Source organism: Corylus avellana, chromosome 1, assembly GCF_965113065.1.
Source record: "Corylus avellana chromosome 1, dhCorAvel1.hap1.2, whole genome shotgun sequence".
NCBI classification, from domain to species: Eukaryota; Viridiplantae; Streptophyta; class Magnoliopsida; order Fagales; family Betulaceae; genus Corylus; species Corylus avellana.
Window position 1 is genome coordinate 7841612 of NC_142490.1, and position 22640 is coordinate 7864251.

At 37.3% G+C, this 22640-nt stretch overlaps 1 protein-coding gene and 1 pseudogene across 1 annotated transcript; both read right to left on the reverse strand.

Moving 5' to 3' along the window:
- Window positions 1–1798: 1798 nt before the first annotated feature.
- LOC148587911 (uncharacterized) lies at window positions 1799–3166 on the reverse strand. The gene is made up of 2 exons (XM_088513257.1): window positions 2600–3166; window positions 1799–2455 (listed from the first exon to the last, which is right to left on the reverse strand). Exons 1-2 carry the CDS (start codon window positions 3164–3166, stop codon window positions 1799–1801), a joined length of 1224 nt encoding a protein of 407 aa, XP_088369383.1.
- Window positions 3167–8908: 5742 nt separating this feature from the next.
- Window positions 8909–10604, reverse strand: LOC148587912 (pectinesterase 2 pseudogene; annotated as a pseudogene).
- Between the last annotated feature and the right edge of the window lie 12036 nt (window positions 10605–22640).

The window sequence follows — 22640 nt, forward strand, 5'->3', positions numbered from 1 at the left end:
ATATGAAAAATAGTAAATCAATTTGTTGCGAAAATGCTAGCTAGGTCTGAAAAAAATTACATAAACGACATTTCTTATGGAATAAGTCATAGCCATGAAATCCAATGCACTTCGGTGATTTTAGGTGCAGGGTTTGAAACAAAGATTAGAAAATTAGACAAATTAAGAGCTATATATATATATAAAACATATTTTTCGCATATGAATTATAAAATTCAACGTCGATAATGTTGAGAATAATCTTACTCACACCGGTCCATCAGAAGACTCATGGGCCTCAACTTCAGAACCGGCCCATGAAAGACCGTGGATTCCAAATCAAGAGAGCAAGACTTGCTTACTCCGTGTGAAGGAAGCCCAAGCAAGGTTATTCCTGGGACAGGCTAATCTAGGGAAGGAACGACAACTGGCTCCCGGAAATGGATGCTTCTCGGGACTCGAATCTATCCTCACCAGTTAAGATATGTATGGAAGGTGCCAAAGATATCTATGGAAGGATAGAGCAGGGTCGCAATCCCTAGATTTCTGAGATTTGATCTTATTCCAAGCGGAATTGGGATGGAAATTAGAATCCAGAATCTTATTAGGATTCTAAGTCCAAATCAAGCTCCAAGATTTTTAGTCCAAGTTGAAGTAGAATATCGACTCTTGACTCAGCCTATAAAGTCCGCGCTGGCGCTACCTGGCGCCGACCTTAAAGTCGACGTGCAAAAGACAGGGTTGTCGGTCTTCATGCATGCGTAGTCCACCAAATCTGCAATCACCAATGTTATTGCTGAGGATTGGCTGAAAACCAAGAGCACAAAAGCCACGTACGGCCAATGGAAAGGATCGACTTCAATTATTTTAGATTTTGGAATCTGCCCACTTATTCCAAAATTGGTATCGGTTTCTTACCCCATTTAAATATACAGATCGTCTCTCTCTCTCTCTCTCTCTCTCTCTATTATATATATATATATATAAAAATTATAATTTTATTCAATATTAATCTAAAAAGGTTAACGTGGCACACTCAAATTAATATCCTTTGAATTGATCATTGTTAAATAATATATATATTAAAAGAAAAACCGCTACTCCAGAGTTTAATGCCCCGTATTTGATGATACAGGAAACTTGCTTTCATGCATGTTCGTTTAGAATCTTCTAGAGTTATCAGGATGACTCTAGACTCTAGAGTGGATCGGAGGATCTTCAAATATTATATATTAGCTATTAATTGTAGTTAATATATGGTTCATGATTTTCCATTTCTTAGTTTTATTTAAATAGGAGACAGAAAAGCAACAAAAAGGGAATGGAAATTCTAACTATGTACTTTAGGATGCTTTTTATTGGAAAATATAATAATAATGACTGGTCGCCCATTATTTAAGTTGGAGTAACGTGTGGAATGTTCCTCCCAAATTTAAGTTGGTCCATTACTCTTATTAGCCAGTTGTAATGAAATGAGATTATTCGTTACATAAAATGAAAGAATGTGAAATCTAATAGCATGCATGAAATTGAGTAATGTTATAAGTCTTTTTAGAGTCCTCCTAAAGTCATTCCAAATGTTGATTTTTTTTTTTGAGGAATGTATTCAGAAACCTTTATTAAAGCTCATCTGAGCATAAAATCAGGAGGTCGAACTAAGTTCCTCCCTTCTTACAATACCACAAATACTGTGTGGAATAGAATCCCATCTAACAATATCCGTGACATGGGTCCTAGCCATTACAGCTAGAGCATGCGAAGCCTCATTAGCTGATCTGTTGACGTGGATGAAGCTCGAAGAGGCTAACATTCTGATACCTTATTTAATATCTTCTATGAGGTGCCCATATATGCTATTACACTGAGAAACCGAATTAACTACTTGCACTACTTGCAGTGAATCACCTTCGAACACTACATTCTGGAAATTCTCCTCCTGACATAGAATAATGGCATGGAGGGCAGCAATTGCTTCAGCTACCACTGGTTCTGCATTAATACACTGGTGTTTACTAACAGCTACTATGAATTTTTCCCTCCCATCCCTTGCAATGATGCCCAGGCCAATAATCTTGTTAGAAAGGTCCACCGTAGTGTCCCAGTTGATTTTTACTGTGTTAATGGAAGGTGGCTTCCATTTCGCTACCTCTACCACAAAAGTGTTAACTTCCTGGTGACTAGTGGAAACATTAAGCCTTCGAAAATCCTCATGCCCAACCTTTGCCTCTTTCAAAACTTGGTTGGGATGTTGGAACGAACCTCCGTGCACTATCGTGTTCCTACGCATCCATATTTTCCTCGCAATAACAGAGAACAATTCAACCTCCCTCTTTTCACATCGTTTGATGACTTCCAAGAAAAGCTGGCTAAACGTCCCGCCACTTATTTTGCACTTCTGCAATTTTATAATGTTGCCTCCCCACACATCATTCGCAGACGGGCATTCCCAAATGATATGCATCACTGTTTCATTTTCCTTCAGACATATCGGGCAAATTTGGTCATCACACACACCTCTGCGAAAGAGATTATCCTTAGTAGGAAGGAGATTGTGGCAAGCTCTCTAAATATGCATCTTGACTGCTGGGGGAACCATCAGACTCCAACATATCTTCCATACCTCATCTTCCTTTTCCTTTACCGAGCTGCTCAGTAGTTGGCTCTCCTTCATTTCCGGCCCCAGGTGATATGCACTCTTAACAGAGAATTCTCCATTCTTTGTGCACCGCCAGATCAACTTATCTTGAGGAAGAAAATGAATTATTGGTATATTAAGGATGGTTGAGACTTCCGTGCTGAAAAAGTGGTTCTCCACTATGGACTTCTGCCAGGATTTCGAATCTTGATCTATAAGGTCACATACCTGCAAATTTTCCAGCATATGATTCTTCATTGATTGAACCCTGAAGGTCGTTGGAGTAGGCAACCAGCAGTCCCCCCAAACGCTTATATCCTTCCCATCCCCCACCCTCCATATAGAACCTCTTAGTAAAATCTCCTTCGAAGAGAGAAGACTTCTCCACCCTAAAGAGGGCCGCGTTCCCAACTTTGCATCAAAAACCTTTGTTTGTGGGAAATATTTAGCTTTCATTATTCGCGCCACCAATGAGTTAGGATTTAGCATTATTCGCCACAGTTGTTTCGCCAAAAGTGCTTGATTAAACATTGTCAAATCTCTAAACCCCATGCCCCCCCTTCACTTTCGAGACCCCTATTTTCTCCCAACTTATCCAATGAATCTTGGAAGTGTTGTCCTTGTGTCCCCACCAAAATCTTTGCATAAGACTATTTAACTCTTTGCACAATGATATGGGAAGTAAGAACACACTCATACAGTATGTCAAAATTGCTTGAACTACCGCCTTGATCAAAATTTCCTTTCAAGCTTGTGATAGGAAATTAACCTTCCAATCGTTGAGTCTTTTCCCCTTTTTTTCCTTGATACCCTTGAAAGCTTTGAACCTCGATCTCCCTATCAAAGTTGGAAGTCCCAAGTATTTTTCATATTTATCCTTTGCTTGTAATCCCGACAACCGAGTAATTTCCTCCCTTTTGGCCTCATCAGTGTTGCGTGAGAAAAAGATTGAATTCTTGTCCTTGTTTAATTTTTGATCGAAAGCTATCTCATATTTATCCAAGATCACAGTAAGTCGTCTTCACTCCACTGAGTTAGCCTTACAAAAGAGCAGGCTATCGTTGGCAAAGAAAAGATGACTTAGCCGTGGCCCTTTCTTCGACGTTGGAACCCCTGTGATGACCCCCGTACACTCTGCATCGGAAAGCATTGCACTCAATGCCTCAGCACACAAAAGAAATAAATAGGGTGAAAGGGGGTCTCCTTCCCGCAATCCTCTAGTCGGGATGATATTGCCCACCGGTTGCCCATTCACCACAATGGAGTAGGTGACTGAGCTAATGCAAGCCATGATCAATTTAATCCATCCTACATCAAATCCCATTTTAGTCATTACCTCTTCCAAAGCCGCCACTCCACCCTATCGTATGCCCTACTCATATCTAGCTTAATCCCTATGAACCCCACCTTGCTCCACATTCTTGTGTGCATAGTATGCATAGTTTCATAAGCTGCTAGAATATTGTCAGTAATTAACCGCCATGAAAGGAAAGCACTCTGATTTGGGGAGATAATCATAGGCATAATCACTTTAAGTTTATTAGCCAATACTTTAGAAATAATCTTATACAACACATTACAGAGGCTGATGGGCCTAAATTCGGCGACAGTGATCGGGTTTTTACACTTAGGAATCAAAGCAATATTGGTAGCATTAATCAAGCCATTCATACATGAGGAGTTAAAAAAATATAAAGCGGCATCACATACCTCGGGACCCACCGTGTCCCAATGTTTTTGATAAAACCCCGCCGTAAACCCATCCGATCCGGGAGCTTTGGAAGGAGCCATTTGATCCAAAGCTTGTTTGACTTCCTCCTTTGTGAAATCAGCCAACAAAAATTCATTCATTCCCGCAGTCACCTTCCTGTCAAGGGTTGCAGTACATGTTTCAATGTTACTTGGTCAAGCCGTGGTGAACAGCTCCTTATAGAACTGCACAAATGCTTCTTCTATGGCAGTAACCGTGGTGCACAACGTCCCCTCTGCATCCTGGATTTGATCAATAGTGTTTTGTTTCCTCCGTTGCGTGGCACATGCGTGAAAATACTAAAGATTCCTGTCCCCATGCCTTAACCACTCCTCTTTCGCCCTTTGTTTCCATGATAATTCTTCTTGTTCCAGCGATTCATCAATAGCATCTTTAATGACTTTCTCTTGTACACCCCCATCGGCTCCTGGGCCCCTTTGAATGGCCTCCAGCTCCTTCGTCTTTGCATTGATGAGCCTATTATTAACTTTTACATTCTTTTTCACCCATGTTTGAATCACTCTTTTACACGACGTCAGCTTTCCTTTGATCGTTTCCCATTGATTATCTCTTCTTGGCTTTGCTTTCCATGCCTTATGCACCACCTCTTTGAAATCTTCCTTCACCGACCAACTATCTTCTATGCGAAACAGCCTTGTGTCTCTCCTACTGCCAACCTTCTTTTCATTGAGCACCAGAAGAATAGGATTGTGGTCGGAACTGCAGCTAGCCAAGACTTGAACCTCCATATTTTCAAAGAGAGATCTCCATTCTGTATTAGCACAAGCTCTATCCAACCTCTCCTTAGTAAAAGCTTTTCCATCTCGCCCATTGTTCCAAGTAAATTTGGGTCCTTTAAACCCCAAATCACACAGCTGACAATCATATAGTGCTCTTAAAAAAGCCTCCATTTAACCATTTGCCGGCGTGGCAGCCCCCCACTTCTCGGATAAATTAATTATTTTGTTAAAATCTCCCAAGCATAGCCATGCAGTTGGTGTCATAGTAGCCAAATGACGAAGTAGGGCCCAAGATTCTTTTCTTTTTGTTGTCTCCGGATGCCCATAGAAGCCCAAAAATTTCCATTCCACCCCTTCCCTTCCAACATTGACTAGAGCATTAACGTGGTGGCGACTATAGTTTTGAATAACTACCTGAACATCTTTTCTCCACAGCAATATTAGGCCTCCACTTTTTCCAATGCTATCCACCACAAAAATGTTATCATACCTCAACTTTATTCGCAAAAAAATTAAATTTTTATGTGCATTTTGGTTTCCATAAGGAAAACCAAATCGGGTCTCTTTTCTCGCACTATTTGGTGGATATCTCAAACTGCCCGAGGGTTCCCAAGCCCTTGACAGTTCCAACTTAAGAAGCTCATTGGTGATGGCGGGGCTGTTGAACAGCCCCCGCCGAATCATCACTCCAATATTCCTACACATCACCTCCATATTTATTTCTCTTCCCTTCCTCTCTGACATCATCAAAAGAGAAGTTATGTGCTTTCCTTTTACCCGTTAATTCCCCTGCCCCGTAATTCCTTCCCAATTCTTGTTTTCGGGCAAGTAGTTTTCCTTCACGAGGGATGTATTCTTTTGAGGTGACATCTTCTTCTTTTTATTTTTACTGCTGGCCCCTTTGCTACCACTTCCCACGTGTTGACCACCCCCTAGTGATCGACAAGTTGGTGTAGAGCATTCCACCGAGAATTGGTCTCCTCTTGCTTTATTTTGCATACCTTCCACGTCGACCTCCTTACCCATGACCTGCCAAATCATCTTCTCCTTAATGGTGTCCCATTGACCAACATAAATGCTTTTTTCCTTATTGGCCGAGATCTCGTCGTAACTATTTTTGTGCACCGCCTTCTCCATAACTCTTGTATTAATTGGTTCCTTCTGTCATACTCCCCATAAATTTCGATCCCCTGATTTCAGCCCCTCTACTCCCCCTACCCGAATCTTCCCCTTCTTTCCTCTTTTGACTTCCAAGATTTGTGCTACTGTGTTTGGAAAGTGAAGGGTTGCTACCATAGTCTAATGGTCCATCCTGAACCTTTACCGGCACCGGCGAAGTACCAGTAAATCTATCTCCGGTGTCATCCTCTGCACTACTGTCCCCTTGCTCATTCTCCTCTTTGGTTTGAAACTCCGTATTAAAGGCACTCGATGAAGTGGAATGACCTCTTTTCTTTCCATGAAACCTCCCCCATCCACGGCCTCCACCACCCCCATTCCTGCTACTCGGAGGAGGCACACGTAAACAGAGACCAAACTCTGTATCCGATCCATTCTCCCTTGATCTTCTTCCTCCTGGTTTCTAACACCCTTTGACACCATGACGAATGATCCCACAGTTAAAGCAAAACCGAGGTATCTTTTCGTATTGAAAAGGTATCCATATAGATTTGTCACATAGCTTCAGAAACCGTTCCCTTGAGAGTGGTTTTGACAAATCCAGAATGATACGAACTTGTAGGTATTCTCCCCATTCGACACCATTTTCATCAACTTTTACGTCCTCCACCATACCTACTGATGCTCCTATACGCTCCCCCATCTCCTTGCTCATGCATGCCAACAGTAAGTTGAACATGCGCACCCAAAAGGCTGTTTTTTCAAACTCCAGTTGAGATGGTGGGATTGTACCATCAAAATCCTCCAGGGACACCAAATCTCCGTCAAAGTTTCAGGGTCGTCCCTCCAGTATTCTACTTTTATCCCACTCATTCTCAAACTCGATAAGAAAGAGATTAACTCCTAAGGTTTTGAACATGACCCTTCCTGTTGGTTGCCATGCCCTTATTAAAGGAGTTTTCAGAATTTCCTTACCCACATTTCTGTCAGCCAGCAACTTGCCAATCACACACGCTGCACCCCGTTGCACCAAAGGCTTTATCACGGACTCTGGCACATCCACCTCCACGCTTTCTTCCTCAAGCAAACTCAACTTCTCCCATTATCACAGACTAGGCTTCCTGAGATTAGGTTTGCTCCTTATGATAAGCCTGTGTGGACTGCATCTAGGAAGGGAATATTTGTTAGTTCAGAAACTTGGGAGTTGCTGAGAGAGAAGAAAGAGGAAATTGCCTGGTGGAAATTGGTTTGGTTCTCATATGCCATTCCCAAGCATGCTTTCATTTTGTGGCTTGCTATACAAGATAGACTTGTAACCGGTGAAAGGTTGCTTAAATGGGGGTTTCAAGGTGATATTAAGTGTCTGTTTTGTCATAATCAAGTTGAAAGTAGGGGGCATTTGTTCTTTGAATGCAGTTTTAGCTATAGAATCTGGAAATTTTGTATGGCTCGATGTGGAGTGGACAATACTCTAGTTATTTGGGATGAGTTTCTGCAGAAAGGAATTCAAGAGTGGATGAATAAGTCTCTTAAAGGTTTTCTTTGCAGATTGGTTCTAGGTTCTGTTATCTACAATTTATGGTGCACTAGGAATGAGCTAATGCATTCTGGTCAACCTAACACCGAGGAGCAGCTTTTGAAGAAGATAATTTGGGAGGTGAGGTCAAGAATTGCTGGGAAGGGAAAGTTTCCAAGAACTAGAGAGAACCTAGATTTAGCTTCTTTGTGGAATCTGCATGCTGACTTGCTGTTATAGTTTCTGTGCAGGCTTGATTTTCTATTTTTCTGCCTTGCTCTTCTTCTTGAAGGCTGGTCTCTTTTTGGAGAGGTTTTTAGTATTGCTATTGGTGTTGAGTAGTGTCTTTGAAGTTGTTTTGCTTTGTTTTTTTTGAGTTTAGACCCTGCGTGGTTTTCTGCAGATTTGGTTTCTGTTTGTTGTTTCTTTGTAGAGCAGCCCTGCTTTGGATTTTCTTTTGGTAGTGCTGGTTTTGCCAAATTGTTTGTTGTATGCATTTGGCTTTGCTTGGAGCAAGTGTGAAGCCCTGCGTGGCTACGTTTTTGGCCTTTTGAGAAGGCTTGTATTTGGAATATCTTTGTAGTTTGGATTGGTTGTTCTTGAATGAAATTCCTTATTCATAAAAAAAAAAACAACTGCTCCCACTACTCGCAATCGATATAGATAGGAACCTTGAGAATCGCCTCTCACCCTTGGAAAAAGGTAGAGGTTAGCCGCTTCACCTTTAGGTTTCCAGAGAGAGAACCCGAGAGAGAAGACGAAAAAATTATTTTCAAATGTTGATTCTAAATGTGATGTAACTTTTAAAATCACCAATAAATCAAAAGTCAATAAATCATTACTTATTGAAATGACTCTAAGAAGACTTATAACATAAGAAACTTTATTCAACTATCTACATCCTTATTACATCTAACTTTTATATTAGAGTTGGAGTTAGTTTTGACTTTGGAGTCGAAGTTTAATGACTGCCATATAGACTTCTGCATTGATAAACTTGATCGTTAATACGCCCCCTCAAATTCAATGGTAAAGAACTAATGTTGAGAAGAACGATGAATTATGGTCTCAAATAAAGAAGAGAGAATCACACTTAAGTGGGCATGCGCAATTGTGCTCCATGTTAGAGTTTTAAGAGAGAGAGAGAGAGAGAAGCTGCTTTTGGGACATTAGTCCTTTAGCGAGCATTTATCTTCAACCTCAAATGGTTGAAAGGTAGCTATTATAGACTGAAGTGGAACATCGATTGCTATGATTGTAACTTGAACTTCGGTGTTCATTTGATCTACTTTTTTTTTTTTTTTTTTTTTGTCCTTAAAATGCTGAAAATTAGTACCATCACTAGATTAGTCTTTTTTGTAAGATCCTGGCTTGTAAGACTGGAAATAAATAGTGGCATTTCGATCAAATCAGGTTCATATGGAACTTCTGTAGATGGAATCCATGCATCACCACTGATAAATGCTCGCACGGTAAACAGAATAGCTTCCATAGGGCTAGAAATAACCCTGTAACCTTGCCAATTGACTCTATCGTTTATGTCTGCACTAGGCCCTCGATTGTTGTACTCCTCATAATATATTGTGTTTGATCTTGTTGAATTGCCTTTCCCTTCCAACCAGCCATGTGCTTCAATAAGAACGTCAAGGAAGCGTTCCATAATTACTGTCATTGAGTAATCTTTCCATGGCCTACCTAGGTATGTTTTGACTGGATATGTTGAAGCAAGGAGATCAAGCGCTGCAGTTAATGTGCAGTTGTGAATAACAAACCCACCAATGCCAAAAGCACTTTCTCTTCCTTCAGCTGTTATAGTGTTTGACTGCCCAGGAAATGGCTTGCGGGCAAGGATTTTACAATTCTGAAATACGACTTTGGCATCTACAAATATGAAATCTACAGTACCGTAGATTTCACATTCTTTAAAAAACATGATGTCTTTTTTGGCATAAAGCATGTCTTGAAGTCCAATGAACCTGCATCTATAATAGGCTGAGTAGCTGGATGCGCTTAGTAATGCTACTGCTTGCTCGTTTTCATTTTCTGCTCCAGCCGTATTTTCGAAACTTATGAATTTTGCAACAAAACCATTAGCATGTATCCCTTGTAATAAAAATAAAATAGAAAGAATCTTTTGTAAGTAAACTCTGATTGAAAAAAGTTCAGACATCAAAATTAATTGTTCATTTTTTGCATCATTCTCTAAAATTGATATTCTCATGCAAACATGTGGCATGTGGTGTGTAAACTAAATTATCTTGTGCCATATGATTTCTATTGTCTATAACAGTTTTTTTCCTTTTATGTATGCTATTATGTTACTTGGGAATATATTCAACTCACCTACTGTTATTGTACCGTATGTTGAGTTTACTTCACGAAAGCTCTTTCTCTTTCTCCACGTAATTAGTGTGCTATCCATTCCATCACCAATTAATATCAAGTTTGTCTTCTTTGCACCAATAATGATGTTCTCGTTATAGGTTCCGGCTCGAATAATATTTTGTTTTTTTATTAGGGTAAACAAATGGACGGTGGAGATGACATCTTGAACTCTTGGGAATAGAATTAGGCGTGAATGAGAGTATGGAGTTTATGGACAAGTGTCGGACAACATCATGAAATAAGACAAATGAAAGAGGAAAAGTAGACATTATTTGGGGAAGTGGAAATAAAATAATACAAATAATAACAACTTTTGTAATAAATAAATGAACATTATTTGGGGAAGTAGAAATGAAATAAGACAACAATAATTTTTGCAATAAATAAATAAATAATGTCAGTCAAAGGTTGCACATGCGTTTCATCTTTTTTTTTTTTCTACCAACTTCTTCTTCTACCAGCACCAGTTTCTTCCTCCATTACTTCTCAAATGCAGAGTCACAATTTTTTTTTTTTTTTTTTCTAAACCGCAAAGTAACTTTTGATTCATCAAGGTAGGATATGCGTTATATATGTATTAACAGGTATTGTCGGTTCAGTGTCGGCCAAAAACCGACTTATGTAAAAGCTCTTCCGCCTACTGAACCGATAATGTCAAAAATCCTAAAAGTCTACCGTCTACCAACCGGTCAGTTGTCAGTGTAGGTCGGCGTCGAGGCGGTTACGGTCAGTACACGGTCGGTTGTCGACTAATCGATGAATTTGCTTAGCACTAATTTATTATATGCACTTTAACATTCAAAGACGTCTCTCATATGCTAAGTTAGTTTTTTTAGGCACATTAACACATTATTTATTATAAGCACATTAACATTATTTATTATAGCCACTTTAACATTCCAAGATGTCTCTTATATGCTAAGTTAATTTTTGTAAAACATATGAACCTTTATTATTCCCAGCAAGTTTTCCTTGACTTTTAATTTTCCAATATAAATTTGGCTAATTTTTTTTTTGGTCAACAACATGAAAAGAACTAAGCACACAATCAATGTTACAAATTTTTATTGGAAACTGTAAAACAGAAAGCTACTGAAATATGTGATGAATACCTGATGCATTCTCTTGCAGTGAAGGGGTTGATCTCTTCTTTGTGCTTGCGTTGGGGCTAGTAGAGGATCTTGAGTTAGGGTAAATTTTTGAATGTAAGGTTTAGGGGTGCTTTAGAAAATGATAGGGAAACATAGTTGATATTTCAAAGCATGTGAACTGAATACCATTGTAGGAAATCTGCTTTTGCAGAAATAAGGATCATTTATGCCTTGATTCTTTGGACACTGTTGCCCTTTTCTCATACGAGATACAAATCACTTTAATAGTTATTGGTCGTATAAGGATATATATTTCAAAAACCAATAATATTTGAGGTATTGAAGATTAGTTATTTAGAAAAGATAAAAACATGGAAGAATGATAGCTCCTACAGCATTAAGAAACAGAGTTACAGTTACATCAGATTATGGAGATAGGGGCCAGGCAAAGGATATGGATTTTATGGGATGTCAAATCAACAAAAGTAGCTCTAAAACACAAGGAAACCAATTTGATAACTCCTTGTTTGTCTCATCCTATAACCTCGAAACCTACAAGTTCCCCACCCTAAACTACTCTAGAAACAATTCCTGTCAGGATCTCCATATCTAAAGTGAAGAGAAGTGGTGATAGCATGTCTTAAACCTCTAGAGCTGTTGAAGGAACCTGCTGAAGTACCATTCTTTAACACTAAAACAACTTTTGTAATAAATAAATGAACATTACTTGGGGAAGTAGAAATGAAATAAGACAACAATAATTTTTGCAATAAATAAATAAATAATGTCAGTCAAAGGTCGCACATGTGTTTCATCTTCTTCTTTTACCAGCACCAGTTTCTTCCTCCATTACTTCTCAAATGCAGAGTCACAATTTTTTTTTTCTTTTTCTAAACCGCAAAGTAACAGTTGATTCATCAAGGTAGGATATGCGTTATATATGTATTAACAGGTATTGTCGGTTAGGTGTCGGTCAAAAACTGACTTATGTAAAAGTTTTTCCGCCTACTGAACCGACAATGTCGAAAATCTTAAAAGTCTACCGTCTACCAGCCGGTCGGTAGTCGGTGTAGGTCGGCGTCGGGGCGGTTACGGTCGGTACACGGTTGGTTGTCGACTAATCGGTGAATTTGCTTAGCACTAATTTATTATATGCAATTTAACATTCAAAGACGTCTCTCATATGCTAAGTTAGTTTTTTTAGGCACATTAACACATTATTTATTATAAGCACATTAACATTATTTTTTATAGGCACTTTAACATTCCAAGACGTCTCTTATATGCTAAGTTAATTTTTGTAAAACATATGAACCTTTATTATTCCCAACAAGTTTTCCTTGACTTTTAATTTTCCAATACAAATTTGGCTAATTTTTTTTTTTTTTGTCAACAACATGAAAAGAACTAAGCACACAATCAATGTTCCAAATTTTTATCAGAAAGCTACTGAAATATGTGATGAATACCTGATGCATTCTCTTGCAATGAAAGGGTTGATCTCTTCTTTGTGCTTGCGTTGGGGCTGGTAGAAGATCTTGAGTTAGGGTAAATTTGTGAATGTAAGGTTTGGGGGTGCTTTAGAAAGTGATAGGGAAACATAGTTGATATTTCAAAGCATGTGAACTGAATGCCATTGTAGGAAATCTGCTTTTGCAGAAATAAGGATCATTTATGCATTGATTCTTTGGACATTGTTGCCCTTTTCTCATACGAGATACAAATCACTTTAATAGTTATTGGTCGTATAAGGATATATATTTCAAAAACCAATAATATTTGAGGTATTGAAGATTAGTTATTTAGAAAAGATAAAAACATGGAAGAATGATAGCTCCTACAACATTAAGAAACAGAGTTACGGTTACATCAGATTATGGAGATAGGGGCCAGGCAAAGGATATGGATTTTATGGGATGTCAAGTCAACCAAAGTAGCTCTAAAACACAAGGAAACCAATTTGATAACTCCCTGTTTGTCTCATCCTATAACCTCGAAACCTACAAGTTCCCCACCCTAAACTACTCTAGAAACAATTCCTATCAGGATCTCCATATCTAAAGTGAGGAGAAGTGGTGATAGCATGTCTTAAACCTCTAGAGCTATTGAAGTACCATTCTTTAACACTAAAACTCTAGCAGTTGGAAGAACAAAACTGGATCTAGCTCTGCAAATGCTTGACATAGCTGAATCTACCCTAAATGAAGTAAGAAATTCCAATTTATGAACAAAAAGCCTACAATCATATAAATTGGAATTTCTTAGCATACGGAGGGAAGATTCAGCTATGTTGAGCATTTGCAGAGCTAGAGGCAATTTTGTACTTCCAACTGTTAAGAGTTTTTAGAGTTAGAGAATGGTACTCCCAGCTAGTTCCTTCAATAGCTTTAGAGGTTTAAGACATGGTGTCTTCTCCTCACTTCAGATATGGAGATCTTGAGTAGAATTATTGCTAGAGTAGTTTAGGGTGGGGAACTTGTAGGTTTCATGGTTGGAGGAGGGTTTTGGATAGGTAACATCTTTTATATGTTAAATGAGACTACACTCTTCCATGTGACAGAAAAGGTTATTAGATTGGTTTCCTTGTGTTTTAGAGCTACTTTTGCTGACTTGACATCCTGTAAAATCCATGTTCTTTACCTGGCCCCTATCTCCATAACCTGATGTAACTGTAGCTCTGTTTCCTAATCAGTAGACAGAGGTTCTACATTCGATTTCTTTACCGAGGTCATTTGAACCATGAACACCTCAGTTGTTTGTGTGTGTGTGTCCATTTTTCATTTTTTCTTTCTCTAGATCTTAATAATTGATATTCTTACTGCCCATCTCTTCTAGCGGCAACGATTGGCATCACTTATTGTTTGCTTACTTAGTAAACATGGAAAGAACTATTTTTTTTTTTTTTTTGGTCAACAACATGAAAAGAATTAAGCACACAATTAATGATACAAATTTTTATTGGAAACTGTAAAACAAAAAGGAATACCTGATGCATTCTCTTGCAGTGAAGGGGTTGATCTCTTCTTTGTGCTTACGTTGGGGCAGGTAGAGGATCTTGAGTTAGGGTAAATTTGTGAATGTAAGCTTTGGGAGTGCTTTATAAAGTGATAGGGAAACTTAGTTGGTACTTTCAAAGCATGTGAACTTAGTACTATTTTTGGAAATCTGCTTTTGCAGAAATAAGGATCATTTATGCATTGATTCTTTGGACAATGTTGCCCTTTTCTCATACGAGATAAAAGGAATACCTGATGCATTCTCTTGCAGTGAAGGGGTTGATCTCTTCTCTGTGCTTACGTTGGGGCAGGTAGAGGATCTTGAGTTAGGGTAAATTTGTGAATGTAAGCTTTGGGAGTGCTTTATAAAGTGATAGGGAAACTTAGTTGATACTTTCAAAGCATGTGAACTTAGTACTATTTTTGGAAATCTGCTTTTGCAGAAATAAGGATCATATATGCATTGATTCTTTGGACAATGTTGCCCTTTTGTCATACGAGATACAAAAACCAATAATATTTGAGGTATTGAAGATCAGTTATTTAGAAAAGATAAAAGCATGGAAGAATGATAACTCCTGCAACATTAAGACCTAATAAACATAAAGAGTTGTAATCCAGTTCCCATCATACACCATTGAAAAGGACCTACAAAACGCTTCAAGTTCGTCATGGGTGGTCCTCACTGGCCATTTGACGCAACCTGACTTCACCTCAGTTGTGAAAAAGATCCATATCCAAATCTGCACATCAAATTGTTCCTCGGCATTAAAATGAATAAGTAGATAAATAAATATACAACAGAAAAAGAAAAAGAAGAAGAAGAAGAAGAAGGAAGAGGTCTAGATGCCCAAACAGCTCTCTTGTTGTACTCTCACTGCAAGTTCTGTTCTTCCATGCTCAAAGTTAACATTATGCTTTGTGTCTACTTCATTGATATCATCTGTAAAAAACTATTTTACATGTTAAGATAATGCATGAAGATAATTGAAAAAAATAAATGCTTATATGTGTAGCATATTATACATGTTGAACAGGTTTTTATATACCAGTTTAAATAGCCAATTTTGAACATCACTTCAGTTATATTGTCATGGTAATGCTATTTAGTAAACTGACATACAACTTGATAATGTAACAGTAAAAATTCGTCCTTAAATAGGCACTTGTAAAAAAAAAAAAAAATGAAGGGCAAATTTTTACTGTCACGTTAATTCAGTTGTATGGCAAGTCGTATAGCAATCTATTAAATAATATTATTCTTAAAGTCACAAATTCTCCAACACTTACTATTTTGCTTGATTAGGGTGAGTATGATTGCTTTGAAAATCTATTTCAAAGTTAAAATTTCGGGATTTGGTTTAGGTGTTGTAAAAAAGTTACATGTGTTATAGTTTTTTTTAATGATCCAAATTAATTCCAAGTTTTTGTATGATAAAGAGAAAGAAATTAATTTTGAGCCGTTATTTATTTATTTATAGCATCTATGCCAAATCCAAAATTTCACTTGTAAATTATATCTCACTTTTAGTTTTCTTGACAAAATACTAAATGTTAACTTATTTATGTAAATTACCCGAGAAAGTAATTGACAACTACAAAGTAATGTTGTAAGTATTAATGGAGCTTATCCCATTTTTGAAGTGGGTAAAAAAAAAAAAAATAATTAACTGAGTCGGAAAATAAGTATAGCTGTAAGCGTGTAACGTGCCAAGAAGGAAACGTAAGCAAATTGCATGGATGAAGATATGGTGCAGTGGGATGCGATGAAAGTAACGGTTCATACTATGCCCCCACTATTGTTTTCTTCAGTAAAATATTACGGGTAAAATTGTAAATAGCTATCTCAAATGAAATGATTGTACGGAAGATATTCTTAGCTTTTTTATCATTCGTGTTCAACCGACTCATAAGACTTAAAAAGATTACAAAAAGACAAGGATACAAGAGATTTTTTTTTTAAAAAAAAAAAAAAATTAATTTTTTTAAAAAAAGGAAAAAAGAATGAGATGAATCAAGGGAGTTTTTCCAATTTGAAAGAATTTTTACTACACTACAAAAATAAATATTTTTTGTCACAGACTGCTAGTAACGTGTCAAAGGTGTTAACACGTTACTAAAGGTTAGTGACGTGTCAATGGTAATGTGTTTGACGGGTTAAAAAATTGGTCGTAACTACTAGAAATGTAGTAACGTGTCATATTTTGACACATTACCACTTTCATAACGTGTTAAACTTAACACATTACAAAAATTTTGTAACGTGTCATCATCACACGTTACCATTTGGTAACGTTTACACATAACACGTCACCTTCTGTTACGTGTCATAGTGAACACGTCACCAGTTGTGGCAGATTTTTTTTTTTTTTTTTTCTCATCTTCTCTGGTCGTTATACTCGAATTTAGGAGCTGCTACCTAATATACGAGTTATATTAACCTAACTATCAAAACCTATCGCAAACTACCACAAAATCCAATAATCCAATTATCAATCTATATATAAATAATCTATCAATCTAACATCAATCTAAATATAATAATTCAACTATATATATATATATATATATATATATATATATATATATATATATATATATAAATAATACAACTACCACAAATATATACATCACAACCAGTACGTATCACAAATAATCCAACTATAAATATATATACATCAACATAGGAAATACAATACAACTTACGTTATACACGAATACAAAAAACTTAAGTCTTAAGTTATACACAAAAAACTATCAAACAAACACTAGTCCAATGAAATCCGAGTGAACACCATCATGATCATTATCTCCCGACTTCTCTGCACTAACTGCAAATAACAAAACAAATAATCAATTAGAAAATTGACACTTGTGATAGAATCTTATCAAGTCCTAAGAGATAAGCAACGTCCAAGTAAATGAGAAAAAATCGAATGATTGTCACATAAACAACTTCAACATATATATCTACACGACCTACGCACAAACACATATACATCTATATGTACGTTTATTCAAGGAGGCGGCTTCAACAAATATGGTAAGATTAAATATGCAAAGCTCCAACTACAACCAAACCAACCAAGAACAACAAAGTAGATTATTTTGAGTTAAGTATATACACTATTCGATTATTATATATTGCATTTTTATTAAGTCATATATATACTGCATCTACACGCACAAACACATATACATATCCCGACTTCTCTGCACTAACTACAAATAACAAAACAAATAATCAATCAGCAAATTGACACTTGTGATAGAATCTTATCAATTCTTAAGAGACGACCTACGCACAAACACATATGCATCTATATGTATGTTTATTCAATGAGGCGGCTTCAACAAATATGGTAAGATTAAATATGCAAAGCTCCAACTACAACCAAGAACAACAAAGTAGATTATTTTGAGTTTAGTATATACGCTATTCGATTATTATATATTGCATTTTTATTAAGTCATATATATATATATATATATATATATATATATATTGCTGAACGACGGGTATAATGTCTTGACAAACGAGACTTTTGTCCAGCTAGCATCGGGTGTTGGCTTTCATTGTGATCGTTGTCCTTAGCTTCTACTCTTACGTCATTTACACATATTATGTTGCAATTGTATTATATAGATGCATGTGTCGGACAAAGATACGAACAAAGTTTATTTATCAAACAAAATTACTAGCCATTTAAATGATAGTCATCTCGTAAGATAATCATGTTACTTAAAAAGAAACAATAAGAATATAATGTTACTTAAGCGGCTATGCGCTGAGGATCTCACAATCATTTAGGCTGGGGACTTCGCGCGTCTTGCGAAGCCATGGCAGTCGTCACCTCCAGCTTGGAGCTCATACGTCTCGAGCCCTTAAGGTTGTGAAACTGGGCCTCATACGCCGTCATCTGCGTAGCAATCTGCGAAGCCATCTGCTCAATCACCTGCGCGGTCACCGCTGCAGTAATCTCCTCCTTCTGCTAGGCCAGTATCGCATCCATTTATTCTTTGTGCTTCTCCCTCTCAGCTTCAATGGCTCTTTCAAGTTTAGCACACGAGACCATCGAGCCACCAAGGTTCTGCGATCGTGCTTAGGATGATGTATAATATGAGTGGATGGTACCGCGCACAGACATAATAATCTTACTGACCCCTTGAACACGACCCACATATTCAGGCCTATTGCTGTGCGCTTGGGCGTAAGCGTCGTTCGGTGTCCATTGAATCGTCCTTTGGGGCTCATCTACCAGTTTCGCAGGGTCAGTTTCCAATAGCTCCTCCATCCGTGCATGTACGTTACGTTATATACATAAATAAAAATTCATGACAAGGTGTGAGGCACTTACAATTCTCTGCGACCATCGAATTTGGGCAGCTACCATCTTTCTTTCTAGGGGTCTTGATGTAATTTATCGCTCGCGTAGGAGCTCTACCCGAAGTAATTACCTGTAATAAGTTCAAACCATCAATGAAACGTTCATATATATATATTACGTAATATATGACATATACATATATATATATATATGGTAAATTAGAGTAGTACATCCCCATGTGACACCCTTGCATAGCTCTTCGAACTAGTGTAGTGTGGTGTTTGATTCCGTGCTCGTATGTCTCTCATGGGCTGAGCATATTCCTACGAACACAACATGTAGACATTATTAATAGTTGAGCCATCGAACAATTACAATCAACGAAACACAAAAAGTTTGAAATTGTGACCTACTTGATAAGCGAGATCACACACTTTCACTAACAATTTTTTCACGTCTGCGGGGTTGTACTTTGCAATTGTCTGGCCCATCCTCGCCGCCACTGTCGCAGGAGTATCGTTGCGCTGAATGTTGAGCTTATTCTTTAACTTGTGCCTCGAAAGCTTCAGCTTCTCGCCCATGCCTCTAAACGCATCCTTTTTTATTGCCGCCATATCAGACTCAGGCATGATGTAGAAGTGATTCTGCATCAATTAAAAACTGGGGTATTAAAGCGCTGGTTGTTTTACAAAATTTAATATACAAATGCTACATATCATAAATTAAGTACATCTAATCTACACTTACCATCAATGACTCAAATAAATCCTCCTTCGTATTTTCTGGTACCTCATTCCAGTCGTCGGATAGCTTGATAAAGGACCCGTTCTTGACAATCTTGCCCGTCATCCGTCTAAATTTTCCTCCGCTTCGTCATACGGGCTGCCACGTGCCATCATTCTCTATGATGATCCTTTTCCCATCAGGAATGTCCAGCAACTTGTGCAAGCCATTTACGATCAACACTTCAAATTTATCCTTGCGATCTGCAATGATGTTTAATTAACATACAAATAGTGAAACATATATTATTTGAATTTATGTACTAACTACATGTATCATCATGCGTAAATATGTACATATTTATGGTTCTGAATAGCATATATACATACCTATCGTACGAACCTGGTAGACAGTCAATACTGGCCAAGTAGGGTCATCGTGCTCCTGATCGTGCGGGTCACCTGTCCCATCCTCCAAGTCATCGAGGGCCTGTGTCTCATTATCATCTACACGTGCGCTGTTGTTGGGCCTGGAATAATCAGGGATAATATGAAATACGCTTGTTTCAAGCACATCCAAGGCTACAGGTTGTACGGTACAAGCATTATAGGCCAAGTAGTGGGGGATGTGCTCATGTTTCCAAAAGGATTAAATCCATCCAAGGTTAGGCCAAGTCTTACGTTCCTACTGTTCGTTGAAAACTCCGGATATAAATTGTCGAATGACTTCCATGCTTCGCCATCGGCCGGATGCCTCAATACGCCATCCTTAGTGTGGCCTTCTACATGCCACCTCATATAGGGTGCAGTATGCTATGACATAAACAGCCTCTGTAGTTGTGGTATGATTGAAAACCACAACAACACCTTGACCGGACGTCTCTTACTCGACGATATGGGGTGGCCATCCTCATCCAAATGAATTTCATCATTCAATTTAGATTTTTTACATTTAACACATGAATCTAACTCCTTATTACCCTTCCAGAACAACATACAATCATTGCGACAAACCGGAATCTTCTTGTACTTGAGTCCCATGTCTCTTAGAAACCGTTTGGCCTCATATATATTAACTGACAAAACTTCATCATCTGCAGGCAGCAACTAATTGATGAACTCGAGGAAACACGAGAATATCGTGTTACTAACTCTACCCACACTTCAAATTGTACAGATATACAGTAGCATTCAGCTTGCTATGTTTGGTCTTATCATGAAGCAGTTTGTCTGCCTTTTTAAGCAATTCCTCGTACTTTCGTATGTCACCTCAATCGGCTTTGTCATGCACAATGTGTTCTTCCTCACTATGCACCTCAACTCGAGGCTCATTGTTGTCATCTCTGACTTCGTGCATGCCGAATGCATCACACAACATGACGTGCATATTTCCACCATGTTTAGTGCTTGCACCTGCAACTGTGGCCGGACGTGCTGAATTTAAGCCTTCAACGGGAGCTCATACAAGCCTCTCGCCATACTAAATCCAGTCTTTGTATTGAGGTCACATTCCTTTCCCCCTGTCAAGTGGTCGTATACCAAACCTAGGGGTGTCTCCTGTTACAGCGACACGTCTTACAGGGGCACACAATAAGTTTGTTTAGAGTGTCACAATTCCTAACTGCGAAGTCCACAAACAATCTACATCCGTCTCTGTATTCCTTCGTACTCCTAGACTTCTTCATCCAACTATTTTCCATAGTATTACTACGTAGAGTAGAAACAAATAGTATATAAGAATTACCTAAACACATACACGTCATGCATTAATGGTAAGGCCCATAGGGAACCTAAAATAATTATCATAAACTTAAATGCACTTGGTAGATAGGGGACCATAAATTAAAAAAAAAATATATCTAGATTACGTGATTTTTTTATTTTATTTTACAAGTTTTAAAATTTTTCTAACAATTACATAAGATAAATTTGCAAAACTTAGCTAATAAACTAAATTAAAACTAGCTAGTCCAAATTAAATGCACTTGGTTGCTAGGGGACCCTAAATTTAAGTGACATATAGCTATGTTACTTCTTTTTTTTTAAAAAAAAAAAAAAAAAAAAAATCTAACAATTACATAAGGTAAATTTGTAAAACCTAGCTAATAAACTAAATTAAGACTAGCTAGTCTAAATTAAATGCACTAGGTTGCTAGGGGACCCTAACTTTAAGTGACATATAGCTATGTCACTTGTTTTTTTAAAAAAAAAAAAAAAAAAAAAAAAAATTCTAACAATTACATAAGCTAAATTTGCAAAACCTAGCTAGTAAACTAAATTAAGACTAGCTAATCCAAATTAAATGCACTTGGTTGCTAAGGGACCCTAAATTGAAAACATATAGCTATGTCACTTGTTTTTAGTTGTTAAAATTTGTCTAACAATTACATAAGCTAAATTTGCAAAACCTAATAAACTAAATCAAGACTAGCTAGTCTAAATTAAATACACTTGGTTAATAGGAGACCCTAAATTTTTAAAATTTAGCTATGTTACTTGTTATTTATTTTTTTTACAAGTTACATTTAATTTTTCTAACACTTACATAAGCTAAATTTACAAAACCTAACATAAATTAAGACTAATCCAAATTTAAATGCACAATTGGTAGCTAGGGGCCCCTAAACAAAATAAATCTAGGTTATATTTTTTTTTCTTGTTTTTATTTTTTTATTCTTATAACATTTACACAAGATATATGAATTAATATATAATTTGAAATAAATGGTAAAACATTAATATAATTTAAACAATTAAAAACATTATATATATATCGACGAAGAGGGAGAGAATGTCGGAGAGAGACCGCCGGGAGGGAGAGATCAATGGTTTGAACAATTCTATTAATTACCCTCGCCCCTACGTGGTCCCATCTCCCAATACCAATGTGGCGTTGTCTTTCAATTAGAAAATCAATTTTTATACGTCAAATATTATGAAAAATCATGTCACATAAGCATTAAAGTGATTGAGAAATGAAATTTGTTTTATGTGGCTTATAGCAGTGGTTTGCATACTCCTAAAACTAACTTATTTGTGGCCAGCCTCTATCAATAAAAATCGTCGCTTATCCTGAACCACTCGTGGCCGACTTGGACCAGCAGTCAAACCTTGGCTTACGTTTTTTTTGGATCTTAGCCGTTAAAAATCTCCTATTTCTTCTTCTACTTTCATATCATCAAAAAAAAAAAAAAAAAAATCATTGCCACATAAAATATATGAAACATGGTGTATAGTGAAAAAGGAAAGGAGTGTTGGATCCAAAAGTAAAAAGGGTAGCCCACTTTACTGCCCCACATTCATCTCAAACAAAAAAGACTTTTGAACACAATTTTTATTAAACTTGGTAATTAATTTTATTCTTGTTTTGTTGTGTTAT

Bases quoted from the DNA above. Each gene is read 5' to 3' on its own strand.
- LOC148587911 (XM_088513257.1), bottom strand. From the start codon at position 3,166: ATGGGGTTTAGAGATTTGACAATGTTTAATCAAGCACTTTTGGCGAAA. The intron at 2,456-2,599 runs GTATGGAAGATA...ATATGTCTGAAG, and splicing joins TAAAGGAAAAGGAAGATGAG to GAAAATGAAACAGTGATGCA.